This window comes from Pristis pectinata, chromosome 9 (assembly GCF_009764475.1).
Source record: "Pristis pectinata isolate sPriPec2 chromosome 9, sPriPec2.1.pri, whole genome shotgun sequence".
Taxonomy (NCBI): domain Eukaryota; kingdom Metazoa; phylum Chordata; class Chondrichthyes; order Rhinopristiformes; family Pristidae; genus Pristis; species Pristis pectinata.
The window spans coordinates 11,946,086-11,966,017 of record NC_067413.1 but is presented as its reverse complement, the minus strand read 5'-3'; the positions used below and the strand labels follow the sequence as shown (position 1 = coordinate 11,966,017).

Genomic DNA, 19,932 nt, shown 5'->3' with positions numbered 1-19,932 from the left:
ATGGTGAAAAACTAATAAATACAAGTTGCAACCTAGAGTATACATACCTTCTCAAGAGATCATCTCAGAAGGAATACGTTTCACAACTTTGCAAAACTTTCAGAGCACTAACTACAGAGCCTGACAAGCTATGTAAACTTGCTCAGCAATGACTGGATACCGAATGAAGGTAATGAAGACAAGGAGAGAGGTGCAATGCCATTTCATTCTTCATTGAAAGTATTCTGCGTTGTGCATTCCGTTACTAGTCACACTAATATTTGAGAAAACTCAAGAACAGTTTAAGGAGACATAATAATGCTTCAATGTAATACTTGATTTTAATATTTAAACATTTAACAAAGATGTGTATGATGCAAAAGGCGACCACTTAATTGCTCAATTTTAGCTTGTCCAGAGTCCTTCAAATGTCTGAGTTTTGTCCTCACTAATCTCAGTAAGAGTAGTGGGTTGAATAACCTCCCTTCTAAGAGCGATCGGGAGAATTGGAAGCAAGTGTCATCCTTAGATCAGTGCCTTGAAGTGTTCAACTGAAATGTTGTATTCTAATCACAGAAGAATGAGATACAATTCACAAAATACAATACCGTGGCTCACAATGGACAAAATTTACACAAAGGCCTAAAGTTCTGTGTGAAACAGACACTGTTTAACACTGTAGCCATGAGGAAGTTCAAAACCGATGTGTCCTGAACCTCCAAGTGGTTCAGCACCCACCCAATTCCACTGCATTCTGACGCCGAACTCTTTACCAAGTCCAGCAGTGCAGTGCAGACTTTCTGCAGTTTCTCAGCAGTTTTGCAGGTTCTGCCTGCTGAACCTGTAGGTTAGACCCAGCATAGGTTCAGCAACTTCATTCATTTCAATGGAGATAAGTGGCTGCAGAAAAGAGACAGGTTCAAGGAATGACTCTCTCTCTCTTTGGTTGGATTATTTAAAATGCATCCAATTGTTTTACATATTTTCCAGTGTTTTAATTTTTTTTAATTCAAAAATTTCAAAATGCAATGACAGCACATGACCGTGCCAATCTCATCAGGTCCAGCTTCCTGGAAGAAGTAGGCCATTCAGCCTCTCATGTCTTTTCTACCAGTCAAGATCATGGCTAATCTCTTCTCAGTACCACCTTAATCACACATCCCTTTATTCCCTTAATATTCAAAAATCTACCCGGCTTGAATATACTCAGTCCCTAATGCTCCACAGCCTTACAGCTGAATTCCAAAAGAATTACGATCCAATTGATGAAAAACAAATCCTCATTCCCGATCTGAATGGTTGACCCTTTATTATGAGACTATATTTCTTAGTTTTAGACACCCAGCCAAGGGAAAACATTAACTTCATGACTACCCTGTGAAATAGCTTCAGAATTTTGTGTGTTTCAGTGAAGTTACTGCTTATTCTTCTTAATTCTAAAGATTATAGGTCCAGTCTATTTGTTCCTCATAGGACAACTTGATGTCCCAGGAATCAACAATCTGCAGGAATTTCCTCCCCCCCCCCCCCCCCCCCCGCCGAAAGATGCTGCTCGACCCACTGAGTTCCTCCAGCAGGCTGGAGACACAAAAGACTAAAGATGCTGTAATCTGAAGCAACAAACAATCTGCTGGAGGAACTCAGCAGGTCAAGCAGCATCTGTGGGAGGAAAGGAATCGATGTTTCGTGCTAAAACCCCTGCCGCAAAGTATGCCCCAGGAATCAATTTGTTTCCTGCCAGGCTATTTCACTGATCAGTGGCAAATATAGGAAACAAGTTCATCCAAAGATATTGTAGATCATGTATTCTTGCACAGTCTTTCTGCCAGAAGTTTTGTATAAAATCTGGGTTGCATGCTTAATCTACAATAAATGCATAAACATTTTCCATTCTGAGAATGAATTATTTTTGTCAGTATTGACACATAGCAAACATGAATAACTTATACAAAACACTATTTGCTTTTTATTTTAATATTGATGTCCATCTATTTTTTTTAATAAATATTCATGTTGCCTTACAACATTTTATTTGGAAAGAAAATTTAATAGCTGCCAGTGTGTGTAATTTTAGTTGAGTATAATGAAAAAAAATAAACAAGAGCTAAACTTTACCAGTTTAATAACTGAACTGTTAACAGAGATTGAGCAAGAATTGAAAGACTTACATAGCCACGTAAACAATAGATTTATTCTCTGAGAATTTCCACCAATACCCTGCATGCATTTTGCTAGCCAAACTGACTAAATTTTCCGTGCCTGAATAGGTTTGGGTAGTTTCTAACATTGTGAAATATGTTATGAATTAGGGTTTCAATCGAGAGCCACAAGATTGTGAATGAATCACAAAGTTTCTCAAAATGCCATGTCTTTGTACTACAAGGGAAGGCTTACATTTAAATCTTGCCCTTTATATCCCTAAGCACTTTACAGTCAATGAAGGCCTTTGGAGCGTAGTTACTGTTGTAAAGCAGGAAACTCAGCAGCCAATTTTGCGCTGCCAGCTCCCACAAACAGATAAAGAGCAGATCATTTTTAAAAAATAGTATGCTTTTTTTGTGTTAAAAGATTTGCCTGAGAGACAGTACACAGTGGATTCCTGGAAGAGGATAAAGTAGGGAGCCAAGATTTTGAGTCGTCAATTACTGCCCAAAAACAATGTAAAACTAAATCGCTTAAAGTCAGCAAACTTGTACAAATTTTCTCAGCACTTCACTCTACCATGTACATTTTTCTCATGCATGTGCTACATGTCTATGCGTACAGCTTCAATTCAAAGTGATACCACAATTTTTATAAAATCTTATTTTCACATTGAAGATCTCTCTCAAGATGTACAAGACCAGGTAGGTGTTTTTTTTTTTGACAATCAGGGCAAAAATTTATCTGGTTTCTCTCATTCGACAAACAGTTGGTTCTACTTTGAGTTCTATTTCTAAACTGAATTCAAGACAATTGCTGGGATAATGTAATAATAAGTAAATTCTAATTTACAAAAAGACCCCAATAGACAAAGCAAATGGCTTTTTCAGACTGATTACCATTTCACACAGATATTACAGAAATCCCACATTCACAATAAATGCATGTTCTCGTTCATCAGTCACCTAAATGCGACATGTATGTAAATATTAAAGTTATGCCACCTTGCATGATGTTACTATGGTTATGTCACCCTGTGTAATGCAAAGAAAACCATTTATTAGTTGAACCCAGTAGTCAAGAAATGTCAAGGGCTCAGATTCTATCTTACCTTTTAGATATTAAATTTGCATCACAAACTGCACGGAACGCAAATGAAAATGGCACAGCATTGTCAACCTTGCACTAGGGTTTTGTCAACGTTGACTCCAATCACTTATCTCATTATTCAATTAATTGCAAGTATGGAGAATGAAACAGAAAGAACACCGAAAAAAGAGTGAATTAGAATCAACGAAAAGCAAAAAACCTGAAGGTCATCATCTTGAAGCATTGTCTCTATTTCTCTCTCTCCACAGATGCTGCCTGACCCGCTGAGTATTTCCAACATTTTATGAATTAGTCAAATTGACTGCAAAAGGCAGCAGAGATAGAAAGAATGGATTAAGAGAGATAAAAAGACAAACAAAAAAGTTGTTTGAAATTTAAAATACTATTTGGAACAAGCTAGCATGATAAAGACAAAACCACTAATGGTTGTTATTTAATGAATTACTACTCTTAAATAACAGAGGCAACATTTATTTGTATTAACTACATAACTTCAGTGATTATATGGCACGTAAAGGTGTGGGAGGAGAGAGTAACGATTTGGTTTTGGCAAGGTTAGTGTAGACCAGCACAAATCAGCCCACAATCTGTAGCAATTCAGAACCCTTGGTGTATCATATTGCCAGAAATTAATGGGATTATTTTTACCTGTATATAATTTTTCCACACTTACCACTAATTCTACAGGGACTTCTGGAACACAGGCATAACTGCATAGGTTTCCTCCCACATTCCAAAGACGTACGGGTTAGGAAGCTGTGGGCGCGCCATGTTGGTGCCGGAAGTGTGGTGACACTTGCGGGCTGCCCCCGGAATATTCTATGCAAAGGTGCATTTCACTACGTGTTTCGATGTATGTGCGACCAAGAAATCTTATCTTACTCATTATCTTGCAACCCGTATCCAACAAGCAGAATATCTAATACTATCAACTGTAGATGAAATCAAATGAAAAGTTGTCAAATTCAGGGTCCTCAGCTTTTAGAGATTCAACAATAAATGCCAATTTCTGTATTTGTTAACTGACTAATATATGACTTCTGAAACTTTACACCAAACAAAGCATTCTGCACTGACAGTAATGCTCTTTTTGGACAATGGGACAAGGAATTCCAAGGAGTGGGAACACTTCTAAGGGGACCCTGGCAAGGAGGGAACATCTACCAACCTTCTCTCAGAATAATGGGTTTGAAAACCAATGGTTAAAAAGTGTTATTTGTAGGGTAGTGACTGAGTTTTGAATTTCACATTGTTACATGTCAGAGAAAGGAAACTATGCAGAAATGGGCTCTTATAAAGCAAATGAAAATAGTTCCCAAATCGGTAGTTCACCAGTTTTTCAAACATTATCTAAAAATTGCATTGTATTGAAAAATGTATGGATTCATAGTTTGGTCAATAAACAGAAAAACAAAACAAACAGCATTATTTAAATGCTATTTCATAGTATCTGTACTTCTTCAAAAACAAATCACATTGCATTCTATCCCAAAAGTAGAGAAAGTAACATGAAAAGTCTGCAATGAACCCTCTTACGTTTTAGTGCTAACACAGAACTCAGAACAGTAAAGCACAGGAACAGGCCCTGGGGTCCACGACGTCAGTGCCAAACAACACGGAATTAAACTAAATCTCTTCCGTATGTACGTGATCCATATCCCTGCATATCTGCAGGGATCTAACAGCCTCTTAAATGCCACTATCATATCTGCTTCCACCATTGCCCCAGCAATGCTTTCCAGGCACCCACCAATCTCTGTGTAAAAAAACTTGTCCCCCAACATCTCCTTTAAACTTTCCCCGTCACCTTAAGTGCATGTCCTCTAGTACTTGACATTTCTACCCTGGGAAAAAGATTTTGACTGTCTACCTTATCTATGCCTCTCAATTGTTTTTATATATATATGTGCGCTTCTATCAGGTCTCCCCTCAGCCTCTGACACTAAGAGAAAATAACACAAGTCTGTCCAGTCTCTCCCTAAATATCATACCAGGCAGCATCCTGATGAACCTCTTCTGCACCCTTTTCAAAGCCTCCACATCCTTCCTGTAATGGGGCAACCAGAACTGCACCCAGTGCTCCAAGTGCAGCCTAACCAAAGTTTTATATAGCTGCAACATGACTTCCTGACCCTTGTACTCAGTGCCCCAACCCGTGAATGCTATTCTTTACTAATTGTGCTTTGTTAAACAGAAGGTCTTATAGTTTACTTCACTGACTGGAATTTGTCTTCTTCTTATAACCAAGTGTCAAATCCACGACACTTCTCACACGTGGCAAAGCTGACAGCTAATTCAAGAACACAAGAAAGTAAGAGTAGGCCACCAAGGCCCTCAAACCTGCCCCGCCATTCAATATGATTACGGCCGATCTATGCTGGCATCAACACCTCTTCTTTGCCAGTTCCCCATAACCCTCAATTCCCGATCTTTCAAGGTGGAGATAAATAAATATATTTAACGACCTGGCTGCCACCACCCTCAGGGGCAGAGAACTCCAGAGATTCATTCCTCTCAAAGATGGTTGTACGCACCTCCGTTTTAAATGACCAGCCTCTCATTCATGACTCTCCCACTAGTCAAAACATCTCATCATCAAGCCCCCTTAGAAACTTTTATGTTTAAATAAAGTCACCTCACATTCTTCTAAACTCTAATGAATACGGAGACAAATAGTCCAGCTTCTCTTGCTAGGACAACCATGTCATCCCAGAAACTAGCCTGTAAATCTTCTTTCTAATGCTACTACATCCTTCTTTAGGTAAGGGAACCAAAATATTCCACAATATTCCAGATGTGGTGTCACCTACACCCTGGTAAATGTAACAAAACCCATTCTTAAAATTCAACCCCTTTGCGATAAAGGCCGACATGCTAACTTTTTGTGATTCATGCACCAGGACACTTGGATCCTTCTGAACTCATTTGCAGTCTCCCTCCTTTCAGATTCCTCTTACCGAAGTGCATGACCTCACACTTCCTTACATTAAACTCCATTTACCAGATTTTCACCCAGTCACTCAATCTATATCCATATCCCTTTGCAGAATCACAATGTCCTCATCACAACATGCCCTTCCGCCTACTTTTGTATCATCGGCAAACTTGGAAACCTTGCATTTCATTCCCTCCTCTGGGTCTTTAATGTAAATAGTTAACAATTTAGGGCCCTGGGGTACTCCACTACTTACATCCCTTCACCCTCAAAAGGACCCATTTATTCCAACTCTGTTTTCTATGTGACAGTCAGTTTTCAATCCATGCCAATACATTTCTTCTAATACCTTGAGCTCTTAATTTACACACCAGCCTCTTATGTGGCACCTTGTCAAATGCCTTTTGGAAATTTAAATATACATCTATAGGTTCCTTCCTATCGACCCTCCCTGCCCTCAAGTCAGAGTTGTACTGCACAGTAACAGCTCCTTCGATCCAACACATCCAAGTCAACCTTTTTGCCCACTTCCTTGTATTAGATTTGCATCTTTCTATGCCTTGGCTATTTAAGTACCTATCTAAATGTCTTAATGATCCTACTACCTCCTCCAGAAGTATGTTCCAGATATCAACCACTGTGTGTGGGGAAAAAAAACTTTCCCCTCAAATCCTCTTTGAAACTCCTTCCTCTCACCTTAAACCTATGCCCCCTTGTTTTTGATACCCCTGACGTAGTATGCACATCTACTGTGTGCCTCTACACTCCTCCAAATCTACCCACAGCCCTCCCACCTCCTCGTTAGTTCCTCCGAGTGATGGTGTCACACTTACCAGGACCACTGCAGATTGTGTCGTGCAAATATTCCCACAGTGCTGATATGTAGAGTGTCCCAGAATTTTGACGCAGCAACAATGAGCAAACAGCAATCCGAGGGTTTATAATCTTCAGGTGTGATGGTGAGGGGAAAGAGGCAGTGTCATTCCAATAAGGAGTCCGTTAGTGCAGTGGTGAGGGAGGTTATCCCAGAAGGATCTTACAATAAGACCACATGGGTATAGCTTAAAATCACAAAGGGACAATCACTTTGCTGGGGGAATACTACAGGCCGACAGCCAGCAGAAGGGATACAAGGAGGTAAAAGGAGATAAATTACACAGGAGTGCAAGAATAATACTTATAGTTGTAGAGAGTGCCAACTTCCCCAATATTAACCAGAATCACTGTAGTGTGAAAGGCTTAGACAGTGTGGAATTTCTTTTAAACTTGATCCTCAAAGAATTTACCTTTTATAAATCCATGTTGACGAGGTTTGATTATGTTCAACTTAAGTGATTAGTTATTTCCTCTCTGATTATTGACTCTAGCATCTTGCCAATAATAGATGTTAAACTAACTGGCCTATAGTTCCCTGCCTTCAGTCTTCCCTTTTTCCAGTCCTCTGGTACCCTCTCGGAATTTAGCAAGTTTCGAAACATTTCAATCAATGGGTCCACCATCTCTGCAGGAGATGGGCTGGGCTGAACAGGCTCAAGTAACTGGCCACCCAGTGCTCAGGTAATGGCCTAACCCCAACTCACCTGCTCAGGTGAAACCACCAACCCTATCCTGTGAGGTCAGGTGAGGGTCTTATCCCCAGGTAACAGCCCCACCTCCAGCTTACAAGAGTGACCCACTGATTTGAAAGTCCAGATGAAAGCCCCTGCCTCAGGTGAGAGCTCCCTGAACGCACACTTCATCCACCCCACAGGACAGGGTGCAGTGGTCGTGGTTGGACAAGGAAGGTTGGGAGCGCTGCCAGATCTGCAAAGCCCTACTCCCCGAATGACTGCAAACCCTCCGTGCAACACCACCCTCCCCTAAACAAAACAGGGCAAATGCCCAATGTGCATCACATATGCCGCAGTGCCTCAGCGCAGTCCAGCCTCGTTACCTGACAACCCTTTAAGTGCAAAGCAAATTCTCCCTCTAAAGTTACTGACTGCAAACTCTGCAATGAGAGGCTGGGGGAAAGAGGGGGGGAGGGTTGGCGGAATGGAGAAGTTTATTTAAACAAGCTCCCTGTCTGGATTTCTACCTGATACATTGCAGTCAAGCGTAGGCTGGTAGAGGAAAGGAAGTTGTAATTGTACATGAACTGTGTTGACAGACATTTAAACATCCCATTTATCACAAAACCCCTCTCCTCAGCTCATCACTAACACTTCCAGGAGGAGCTGGAACTTGGGCGCATTCTGTCAGGGAAAAGCAATTGGAATATTTCAATGAAATACTTATTCAGAAGTGAGGTAGAAGAAACCAGATTCAAGTCCCAACCCAGAGACAGGGGTGCAGAAATCTAGGCTGGCTTGGTACAGAGCTGAGGGAGTGCTGTACTGTCAAAGACACAACTTTCGGATGTGGTATTACAACAACTTATTGCAAAAGCCTCTGTGGCACTACTTAGAAATACCGCTCAATGTCACAAACATCATGTTTGTTCATTTGGTAGATCTTGCTCGGCATGGATTGGCCCTCACGGATTCTACACTATTATATTACACTATTTTCAAAAGTACTTGATTGACTGCCAAGCTAAAGACGTGGAAGGAGCTATATAAATGCAAGTAATTATATTTTAATTGTGGCTTTCAATCAGAATGGCATTTGGAAAAGAAACACCTGAAATTCCGGGGATGGTCGAGCTAAGAATGCTGGAAGCGGCCTCCATTCACTCAACAGTGGGGGTTTAACTGCAGACTTTGAGGCTGCGTCGGAAACGATCGAAAGATCCGTTTCTGCCCAAGGATTGCTAGCACCGGCCACGCCGTGCCTCCTCTGAATCGGGACTGCTTTCGTCCGAACCTGACAACGGGACGGAGACAGCCAGTCGGCCCTTCCGTCCTGCACCGAGGACAGGACAGCGTTACCGGCTCCCGGCAATTCCTCGTTCGTCAAGTTTAACTGTGTTTGGAGCTATCTCGTAAACTCCCTTCATTTGCAAAGACAATTAAAACTTTTGCTTTCAATGCCAATTCTGGTTCAAGGCTGCAGCCATTTCTACCTCGGCAGGTCACTTGGGAAAATCTCTGGCTGAAAGTTCCTTCCTGATTAAACGGATTCGATGACCAGATCGTGATCTGCTGTCGTGTTTACCCGGAGCTAAACTGCATTTATATCTCGCTTGGTGCATTTTTTAAAATGCAAAAAAAAAGTCTCTCGGCTAAATCTCAATTAGACTTAGAATTCTATGATCTCAAGGGGTGGCAGATAAGGGATACCTGCCCGATTACAATGCCGTTCCCCCTTTTGAAACTCCCTCCATAAAAACGATTATGTGCCCACCAGCTATTGTACTTACTGGAAACGCAATGTTACAGCATTGCATTTAAACAACTAGACTTTCAAAAAGAAAAAGTTTTATTAAAACAATTGCTTCCAAACAATGCATCCTTTGGCGAAGTTTGCATTTATGGAGAGGAAGTATAAAGAGCGAGGAAATAAGAAAAAATCTCGGATACTTCCGACGGTTTGCTCAAAATAACGCAGATCTTAAAAGGCTATTAGCTGGACGCTCTCTTACCAGCGACTAAACAGATGGGCAGAAGCAGTCTGAAGATCAGGCCACACACCACTTCCGATGCCATTGTGAGTAAGACGGTCCTCTTCTCAACCCTACCGCGGGGAGGAGGTCAAATACTTGTTGGTCGCCCGCGGTTTATCATTCGCAACGTGCGAAAGAAAATAAGAAAATTCCATCAACTTCGGGCTGAACCCCGGCGGAATTTCAAAGCGAATTTCTCATGGTATTCTTGGAAAGTTGTCTCGGCGTTTAACCTTCCAGTCTCACCAGCTGGCCAGCATCCCCCGCACATCCGAGTACCTGGTCAACGGATGGACTCCGAGGATTTTCACAGACAGCGTCCCGGGGGGCTCGACATTGCAAGAAGTTGTTGCCCTTTACTGAGAGCTGGGTTGGTGCAACTGAACCGGGTAAAACCGTGCAACTTTCGCGTCCCGGGGACGAACCGGTGCCTGGTGTGTTTCTGGAAAGCGGGACTTTACGGTGTTCCGCCGTTAGATCCCTTTTCCAGGATGACTCATCAGGGTCAGGCAGCAACACGTTTCACTGATGGTACCCCAGCCTTTTCTGCCGATTTCTGCCTCCGAGCATTCACAATAGTGTTGACTCCGGCTGATCAATTTATTGGTTATTGATTTCACAAAAAGAGAATTGATTTTTTTTTCGTTCAGGAGCACGTTTTGCCTGTCCTCAGGGTTGGTGCTGGGGCACAGTTTTAATTCCCGCAGGTCCTGGATTGAACTCCTAGTGTGGACGCGCTGTTGCCCTGTGTGAGTCTATTCTCCGACCGCTCGCTGCCGCTCTGCGAACCACACTCGCCTCTCCACCTTCAATGAAACTCAGGCGAAACGCCGCCCCCCTCTCGCTGATTGACGTTCAGTCCGACCATTCACAAATCGAGGAAGCGATATGCATATGTGGAGTAGGAACACAAGCCAATCTGCAGACCGGCGAGATGGAGAGGACTCGTGTCTTGTGCCAGAGTTTTTGGAAATTCTCTGAGTTGTGCACTCGAGAATTATCAGCAGGTCCTGCGGATTAACCTGTAACTATCTGTACAACATAAACACTTCAAAGCAATGGCAGATAGTGGTGACAACTAACAAAACCCAGTTTTATAAAAAATTTTTTTAAAAAAGCAAAACAGAAATAGAGATTTATTTACAGCCAGCTGTTTTTAATTCTTGCATAGATTAGAACGATCTCCAGCGGATTTTTTTTGAATTCTGATGTCTCTGCCTTGTACCCAATAATAGCAATCATTTTTTGTCAGATTGCGTCTCAAGTCCATAAATTAGAATTTCGTTGCTGAATATACGAATGCGCTTTACCGTTGATTTTAAAGCAATTTCATTCGTTAACTAACAAGTGTAAAATGAAAGAAAAAGAGGTAACTTAAAATGGAAAATGTTCAAAAAAAAGTAAGAACGATATTGATGAAATTAATGTATTGTGGTTGTAAATGACATCCCTAATATATAGGTTTCATCAGTATAGTTCTTTTACTCAAAAAGAGTGCGCTCCGTGGTGAAAGAGCCATGGCCCGTGAAGTCGGGCGTAATCTGCAAGGTTTTCCTTTATCCCCGACTTTACTTCGCGCCCGGAGTTACGCTCAATAATTCCCCATGGGAAATGAGCGTCCTTCAACTGCAGATATCTGAACGCATCGAAACGGGAGGCAGAACGAGCCGCTGCCTTTCTTCACAGGCACTTTAACTTTTCATGCTCCGGAAATCTGAAGAATTCAGAAGGTTTTCCTGAAAAATCCGTCGTCACTTCATCCAATATTGCAGACAGGAAAGCGACCTGACACTGAACACGTAGGGATTTTGCTTTACACACACACATCTCGATTGAACGGAGGAATAAACCAACGCTTTCTTTTTAAACTTAAAACCTAACTTTTGAGGAAAACGTAATTGTGTGACGGTCAGCGTTTCTGCATTAGTTGAGAAAATCAGAAATTAACACAACTAATTTACTTGCAATTAACTAACTATTGAAGGTGATGTATTTTTGTTAAGATGATCAAGCTGTTAAGAATTTCCTTTTAATAGATCTGGTAATAGTGACAAAAAAACAAAAATATGAAGGCAAAAGAGATTGCAAATGTTGAAATCTGGAACAAAAATCAACTGAAGTGAGACTAGTGCAGGGTCTCAAGCCGAACCGTGACGATGCACCTTTTTCTCCTCGGATGCTGCTTGACCCGTTGAGTTCTTTCAGCGTTCTGTTTCTAATTAAAAAATTGTTTGGTGTCACTGTAATAGAGGAGGTTCTATTGTTTCCTTTACACGCTGAGGATTTAATTATTTATCACATTTACGTCCAATTGTTGAAGCACATTAGCGTTAAATAGTTGTAGATCTAATGGGCTAATGTGCATCAAGCCAGAGACGGTGACTAATTTCCTTACAATTTGCCTGTCATCCAAATTACCCGCTGCCACCTATTTATTACAATTTCGTAATGTGATGGGAAAAATCTGGGTTATTAAGCAAGCAGGTAATTGGGTCCATTTCCCAGCTGGTTATAAGTGGGACTCCTGACTAACCTGGGTGGTACCCAAGTGAGAGTTAATTACTCATAAATAATTATTAAAATATAAATGGATTCACCTAGTGAAAGCTATAAATGTTTCAAAGGAGCACCACTTTGCTAATGAGCAGATAGTGATTTATTTGATGGTTATCTAAACAAGAAATCCATTCTATGAATGGTCACAGTTAAACACTTGAATTTCTGGTGTGAAGCATCATGTAGAAATTACAGAACTCGGTCAAATGGAAAATTTGATGGCCTTCATGAAACCTATGGGTTTAGTTAGCTAATAACCGGGAAGTGTTGCTCTTTCAAGATAGATCCTAGACTTCATCTGATCTGACACAAGCTAGAGGAGTAGCAGCCTGTGTTCCGCCTGGGTGGTCTACAACCCCATGGCATAAACATTGAATTCTCCAATGCTGGCAGTGCGTTCCACGCACCCACCATTCCCTGTGTGAAAAAAAACTTACCCCTGACATCCCCCTTATACCTTCCTCCAATCACCTTAAAATTATGCCCCCTTGTGTTAGCCATTGTTGTCCTTGGAAAAAGTCTCTGACTGTCCACTCGATCTATGCCTCTTATCATCTTGTACACCTCTATCGAGTCACCTCTCATCCTCCTTCTCTCCAAAGAGAAAAGCCCTAGCTCGCTCAACCTATCCTCATAAGACATGCTCTACAATCCAGGCAGCATCCTGGTAAATCTCGTCTTCACCCTCTCTAAAGCTTCCACATCCTTCCTATAATGAGGTGAACAGAACTGAACACAATACTCCAAGTGTGGTCTAACCAGAGTTCTATAGAGCTGCAATATTACCTCGTAGCTCTTGAACTCAATCCCCTGACTAATGAAGGCCGACACACCATACGCCTTCTTAACAACCCTATCGACCTGCATGGCAACCTTGAAACGATCTATAGACGTAGACCCCAAGATCCCTCTGTTCCTCCACACTGCTAAGAGTCGTGCCATTAACCTTGTATTCTGCCTTCAAATTTAATCTCCCGAATCCACTTATCCGGATTGAACTCCATCTGCCACTTCTCAGCCAGTTCTGCATTCTATCAATATCCTGTTGTAATCTACAGCAACCTTCTACACTATCCACAACACCACCAACCTTTGTATCATCAGCAAACTTACTAACCCACCCTTCCACATCCTCATCCAAGTCATTTATAAAAATCACAAAGAGAATAATCCTTGTTGGTTTTCTTCACATCCTCTCCTATGCCCCCAACTGAGGGCTGACCAGTGTATTTAAGGTATCAGCATCTGTGAAATTGCAGTGGAATTATTTTCCATGGTTTTAGCTCTGAGTCAAACTATCACAGTCAATTGCTTCCTATTTACCTACCATTATCACTGGTCTCACCCAAGGATCTCAGTGGACTGTCTCCTGTGACCTCTGGGCCACTGTTTCCTTGTTTAGATCTCTTGCTGTATCTTCTATTTTGTTTTTCTTAGGATGTGGATATTACTGGCAAGGCATAATTCATTGTACATCCCTAAATGCCCCTTACTAGCCCATTTCAGAGTCAATCCAGGCGAAGGGTCTTGACCTGAAATGTTGACTATTCATTTCCCTCCACGGATGCTGCCTGATCTGCTGAGTTCCTCCAGCAGATTGGTTTCTGCTCCAGATTCCAGCATCTGCAATCACTTGTGTCTCCAAGACAACCACATTGCTGGGGGCTGGATTGACACACAAGCCAAAATGGCATCCTGAAAGTAAATCTGAGAAATTGTAATGAAACTGGTAGTCCACTGGCCACAATTAATTTTGGCAGGCAGCACTCAGCACGTCAGGCAGAATCCACGGAAAGGGGAAAAGAGTTGACGTTTCAGGTCAGAGACACTTTGTCAGGACAGGGAAAGATGGGCCTCTCAAATGGGGAAACCAAACGCAGATTGGGTGACCACTTTGTGGACACCTGTGTTCAGTCTGCAAGAGTAACATTGGGCAGCATCTGTAGAAAGAGAGGCAGAGTCAATATTTCAGGTCAACGATCCTTTGTTAGAACTGGGGAAGAGAAAGCAGGGTTTCAACCTGAAATGTTGACAATTCTTTCCCTCCCACAAATGCTGCTCAACCCATCAAGTTCCTCCAGCAGATTGTTTGTTGCTCCAGGTTCCAGCATCTGCAGTCTCTTGTGTGGATTTTAAATTTCAGAGAGGTTTTGGAGCGGGATATGCAGAACAATCTGAGATAAGGTGAGGCTGGGTAAATGAGGTCTCCAAGATAATGGGTTAATGAGGGAGGTTAGACAGAAAATCTGAACAAAAGAACATGAAACCTATGAAGTGAGTGTCGTGAGACAGGAAGAACACAAAGCAATGTAAAAGCTGTGAAATGCGGGACTGTAGAATATACCTGGCAGGTCAGGCGGAGCTATGGAGAGAGGAATAACTGAGACATTATCACAGATGGATGACCTGGCTCTTTAGAAACTGAGAAAGGAAGTTACCTGAAGTTTTTAAAATTCTTTGCTGAATCTGGAGTCTGCATTGTGCCCAGATGGAAGATTAACTGCTAGGCCACATTGTAACAGTGCAGGAGGCCGCAGGCAGATGGGTCAGAGTGGGACTGGGGTGGGGAATTAAAGTGGCAGGCAACGGGAAGCTTAATGTTACTCTTGCCGACTGAACACAGGTGTCCACGAAGTGGTCACCCAATCTGCGTTTGATTCCCCCATTCGAGAGGCCCATCTTACCCCGTTCTGACAAAGCACCTCTGACCTGAAACATTAACTCTTTTCCTCTTTCCACAGGTGCTGCCAGACCTGCTGAGTGTTTCCAGCATTTCCAGCTTTTGTTTCAGATTTCCAGCATCTGCAGTTTTGTTTTTATTTTTGGTTTATTTAATTCCTTGATTTGAGGATTTGAATTGGTGTCTCATAAATCAGTAATCAAAGCCTTATGTGTACAAGTCCAATAACTTAACCTCTGTGCCACTTCACTATGTACCTATGGTAAAGTGACACAGAGGTTAAGTTATTGGACTAATATACAGAGGTTATGATTATTGGTTCTGAGACAAGAGCTCAAATTCTTCCACCCCATTATATCCCTACCAACCCTTCCAGAATTCTCTACCTTTGAGTTGGCAGGCTCATTCTCCTGATATCAATATTCCTTTCAGGAGGCTGCTGTGTTGATCGGATGACCCAGGAAATAGGCCTGGATACTGGTAAAGACACATCACCAGCAGTCTGCTCTGAAAAAGGGAATCACACCAGCACATCTTTCAAATGTGCAGTCTCTTTTCTACTCCTTAACCCCTCTCACATTCTCTGGAAATTCATTTGAATTGGAAAGGTTTTTGTGGGAGTCCAAGTAAACTACAGCATAGAGATTTTTCTAATTTTTTGTAGCATCCTCAATACTTGTCAATTAGCTTTGCCAACAGGTGCACCTTCCTATTATTCCATAAGTCATGACCGGGTGGTTACTCTTGCAATATTGTATAGTTATTTTTTCATCTTGTGCTGATATAAAGAACCTATAGTTACCTGAATTTGAAATTTTCTCTGCTTTTATATATAGCCAGTACACTTGCAAGCTGTTCTTCTTATAAAATTACACCTGTGGTCAATGGTTCTTCATTGCCAATCTCTTGATTGGCCTGTGTCTGCCTTAGGATAGATACCATTTGGCACATGGACACTCTGTCCTTTTTAAATCAGCACCTTGCCACTCCTATTAATAAAAATCTTTATATAGTAATTATTAAAGCACATTGTAGAGCTTTAAGAGAGGGTAAGAAAGGCTTGCACTTGTATAGTTCCTTGCACAACCACAGGACTTCTAAAGAGCTTTACGGTTAATCAATGCATTATGAAGTGTAGTCACTGTTGTAATGGAGGAAACACAGCAGTCAATTTTCAGGAAGCTCCCACATAAAGCAATGTGATAAGGATCACAGAATCTGTTTTAGTCAGTTCTGGTTAAGGAGTAACTCCAGATGCTGATGACTAAGGTTTGAATAGAAATGCTGGGAATATGCAGCTGGTATAATAGCATTAACAGAGAGATGTTGCACCATTCTGGTTGATGTATCCTTTCTCCATGTATTTCCAGCAACTTCCATTTCATTTAGTTCCTCTGAATCCCAACATGCAGCCCATGATAATCCATAGGAATTAAGATGTGTTGGGGAATCAATGCACTGGCTAGGATTTTAACCCCTTCACCCAGTGAGAATAGTATGTAGAAAGGGTTAAAATCTGAAAATGCCACTTCATTCCAACCCACTTCATTCCCATGCTCCTGCCAGGTCTTTGGCCTTTCCCAGTCCTTTCCCTTTCCTTTTGGCCCTTCCCACTTGCCTAGATCTAGTTGCCAGTGTCCCAGTGCCAAATTCCTGCTCCAGAATTTGGGTGGGACTCCAGGGACCTTATAATTAAGTGACATCAAGTTGGCAGCTCTCCACCTCCCCAGGGTCTCTGAGTGGACAGTTTTACTGTCCCCACCCACTTTCTCAGTTGGAGATTTGACATTAGGAATACAGATCAGATCTCGAGGCACAATAATCTCATCACTTGGCTCATTTTTTTAATATCGCTGAAACAACAATATTGCCCATACTTCGAGACTTCTAAATACATTAGTGACAAAATAATACTACAATCGTCAATCCAGTTGATCTATATCATACTTTTAACCCATGCAATATTAGACCGCTAACCAACAGCAACAACATTCTTGATAAAGATGTGAATAGCTCTTTATTCAAAGATTAATGTCTAATTCGTCCCACAACACTTTTAAAGACTTCACAATGCGATTTCTTTCCCCCACATGGATGTACACCACCATAATTTTCTTTTATATTCATTCAGGGGACGTTGGTTTCACAGGGTGAGCCAACATTTCTCTATCCCCAGTTGCCTGGAGAAGGTCCACTGCAGTCCTTGAGGAGCTGGTATAGCCACGTTGCCTAATGTTTTGAAAAATACATCAGCCAGTGATGCAATCCCTTCTATTTACCCATCTGGTTATTTTTGGACGTTGTTCTTTATTCAGAGGATGTAAGATCATGCAGATAATTTAAGAAATAAATCCACATCAAAATCAATTCTATTTGTATTTTCACTAACAGGTCTTAGTTTTTAATTAAAAATACAAAAATGTTGTATATTCCTCTGTGAAACAATCTCAAATCTGTTAATTTCAAAGGGTTTGCAAACTCTTTCTCAAGACATACAACATAGACACATGAATGATAGAAAAATAGGGGGCTATGTGGGAGGGAAAGGTTAGATAGATCTTAGAGCAGGATAAAATGTCGGCACAACATTGTGGGTCAAAGGGCCTGTACTGTGCTGTAGTGTTCCATGTTCTATGAAAGAGGCACCTCAGCCCACTGAGTCTGCACGGACCATCAAACATCCATTTACTCTAATCCTACACGACTCATTTTATCCTCCCCCCATTCCTCTCAACTTCCTGAGATTCTACCACTTGCCTACACAAAGGGCAAGTTATAGTGGCCAATTAACTGACAAGCCTGCACATCCTTGGGATGTGGGAGGAAACTGGAGCACCCAGAGGAAATCCACACAGTCACAGGGAAAACGTGCAAACTCCACGCAGACGGCACCGGAGGTGAGGATTGAACCTGGGATGGTGGAGATGTGAGGCTACTAGTTGCACTACTGCTGTTTTTGCATTTTGGGCACAATATGTTTCCAATGACTTAATAACATAAATAACAATGTGAAATGTAACAAATTGAAGATGTTTGTCCAGATTTGAAATTAACAGATTTGAGATTGTTTCACAGAGGAATGTACAACATTTTTGTATTTTTAATTAGAAACTAAGACCTGTTAGTGAAAATACAAATAGAATTGATTTTGATGTGGATTTATTTCTTTATCTCTTTGCGGTAAATTTCCACTTCATGATTGGTTTGGTAGTGGAGCAGACGGTTTGCCTACTGTAGAATTCACCCCTTTTTAATTCTGTTGAAAACAACTATGGACATATAAATTCAGCATAGGAGTAGGCCCTCAGGCTTGCTCCACCATTTAATAATATCATAGCCTATCTGACTATAACCTCAACTCTATGTTCCCATCCACCCGTAGTAACCTTTCACCCCTTTGCTTAACAAAGTCCGACCCATATTCAAAGACTCTGAGGTAGAGAGTTTTAAAGACTCGCCATCTTCTGTGAGAAAGAAGTTCACCTCATCTGCCTTAAGTGGGCAACCATATTTTTAAACGGTGACCCCTCATTCTAGACTCTCTCAAGAGAAGACATCCTCTACACGGATCATATATTTCAATGAAGTCCTCTCTCACTCCAGTGCATAGAAACCTAGTCCATTGAACTTTCCTCACAAGACAATGCACCCATTTCAGATGTTATTCAAGTAAACCTTCTCTGAGCTGCTTCCAAAGCATTGTTCCAATTACACCCTGACGAGACCACATCTGGAATACTGTATACATGTCTGGTCTCCTTACTAAGGAAGGATATATCTGTGATAGCAGGAGTGTCACCAGACTGATTCCTGGGATGGTGGGTTTGTTTTATGAGGAAAGATTAAGCAAATCAGGCCAAATGTTACCATCCAGGCCTAAGCCTACTGTTTACCCTGTGAGCTTCACGTGACAAAGGAATTTAATTGCACCCTGGTGTATATGACAATAAACTAATCTACTCTAATCTAATCTAACTCTCCTGATTTCAGAAGAATATAAAATTCTTGGGGCTTCATTGGGTAGATGTCAAGTTGATGTTGGCTAGTATGTCTGGAGACAGGGACACACCATCTTAAAATAGGGATCAGCCATTCAGGACAGAATTGAGAAGAAATTTCTTCTCCCAATTGGATTGTAAAGTTTTGGAATTTTCTACCGAAGATGATTGCCAAGGCTCAGTCACTCAGTATATTTTAGGCAGAGATTGACATATATTCAAATAATTGAGGGGTATGGGGTTAGTACAGGAAATTGACGCTGAAGTAAAAGATCAGCCATGATCTTAATGAATGACATCGCAGTGGCAAAGGGCCAAATGGCCTACTCCGGCCCCTACTTCAGCACACAGCTCAACACCTCCACCACCGACCTCAAATCCTTCACATCCACTGCATTCTAGAGTTATTTGCCCAATATTCAGCTTGGACAAGTTTCACTGGTTAATCATGGGAAAATCAGAAGCCACTGGGTGGAACTTTGTTCTCTGTTGTATGCACTGAACATAATATGGCAAGGTATGCGTATTGAGCTCCATTTTGGAAATTTACTCAATGGAGCCACATTTGAGAAGGAGAGTTTGCGGCCCCTAAGTTACTACTTTGTGTTAAATGCCAATAATAGAGAATGAACTTCTACCCCATTATACGCATTCTCCCACCATAGTTCTGAACAGCTCACCGAGGAACATCATATCTTCATTCTGGGCACTTTGCAGCCTTCTGGAATGAACACTTCCAGGTAAACTTTTCCCTCATTGTTTCGCATTCTCATGTTCTGATCACTTTCTCACCTCAATTCAATAAAATGCCTCCCTAACAGTCAGTCCTCACCTGATCTGTCTTAACCAACCTCCATACAGTGTGTCCTCCTCTACGTCAGCTTGACTAAGCGTGGACGAGGTGACTGCTTTGCCAAACACCTGTGCTCTGTCTGCAATGGCCATCTGG

At 41.6% G+C, this 19,932-nt stretch overlaps 1 protein-coding gene across 1 annotated transcript in view; it reads right to left on the bottom strand.

Annotated features, from left to right (window-relative positions):
- LOC127574433 (piezo-type mechanosensitive ion channel component 2-like) overlaps nt 1-10,659 on the bottom strand; it is a 521,253-nt gene extending 510,594 nt beyond the window's left edge. The window contains 1 exon segment of the mRNA XM_052023441.1: nt 9,729-10,659. Within this exon segment, the coding sequence (XP_051879401.1) occupies nt 9,729-9,792 (64 nt within the window). The 5' untranslated portion in view covers nt 9,793-10,659.
- Nucleotides 10,660-19,932: the final 9,273 nt, after the last annotated feature.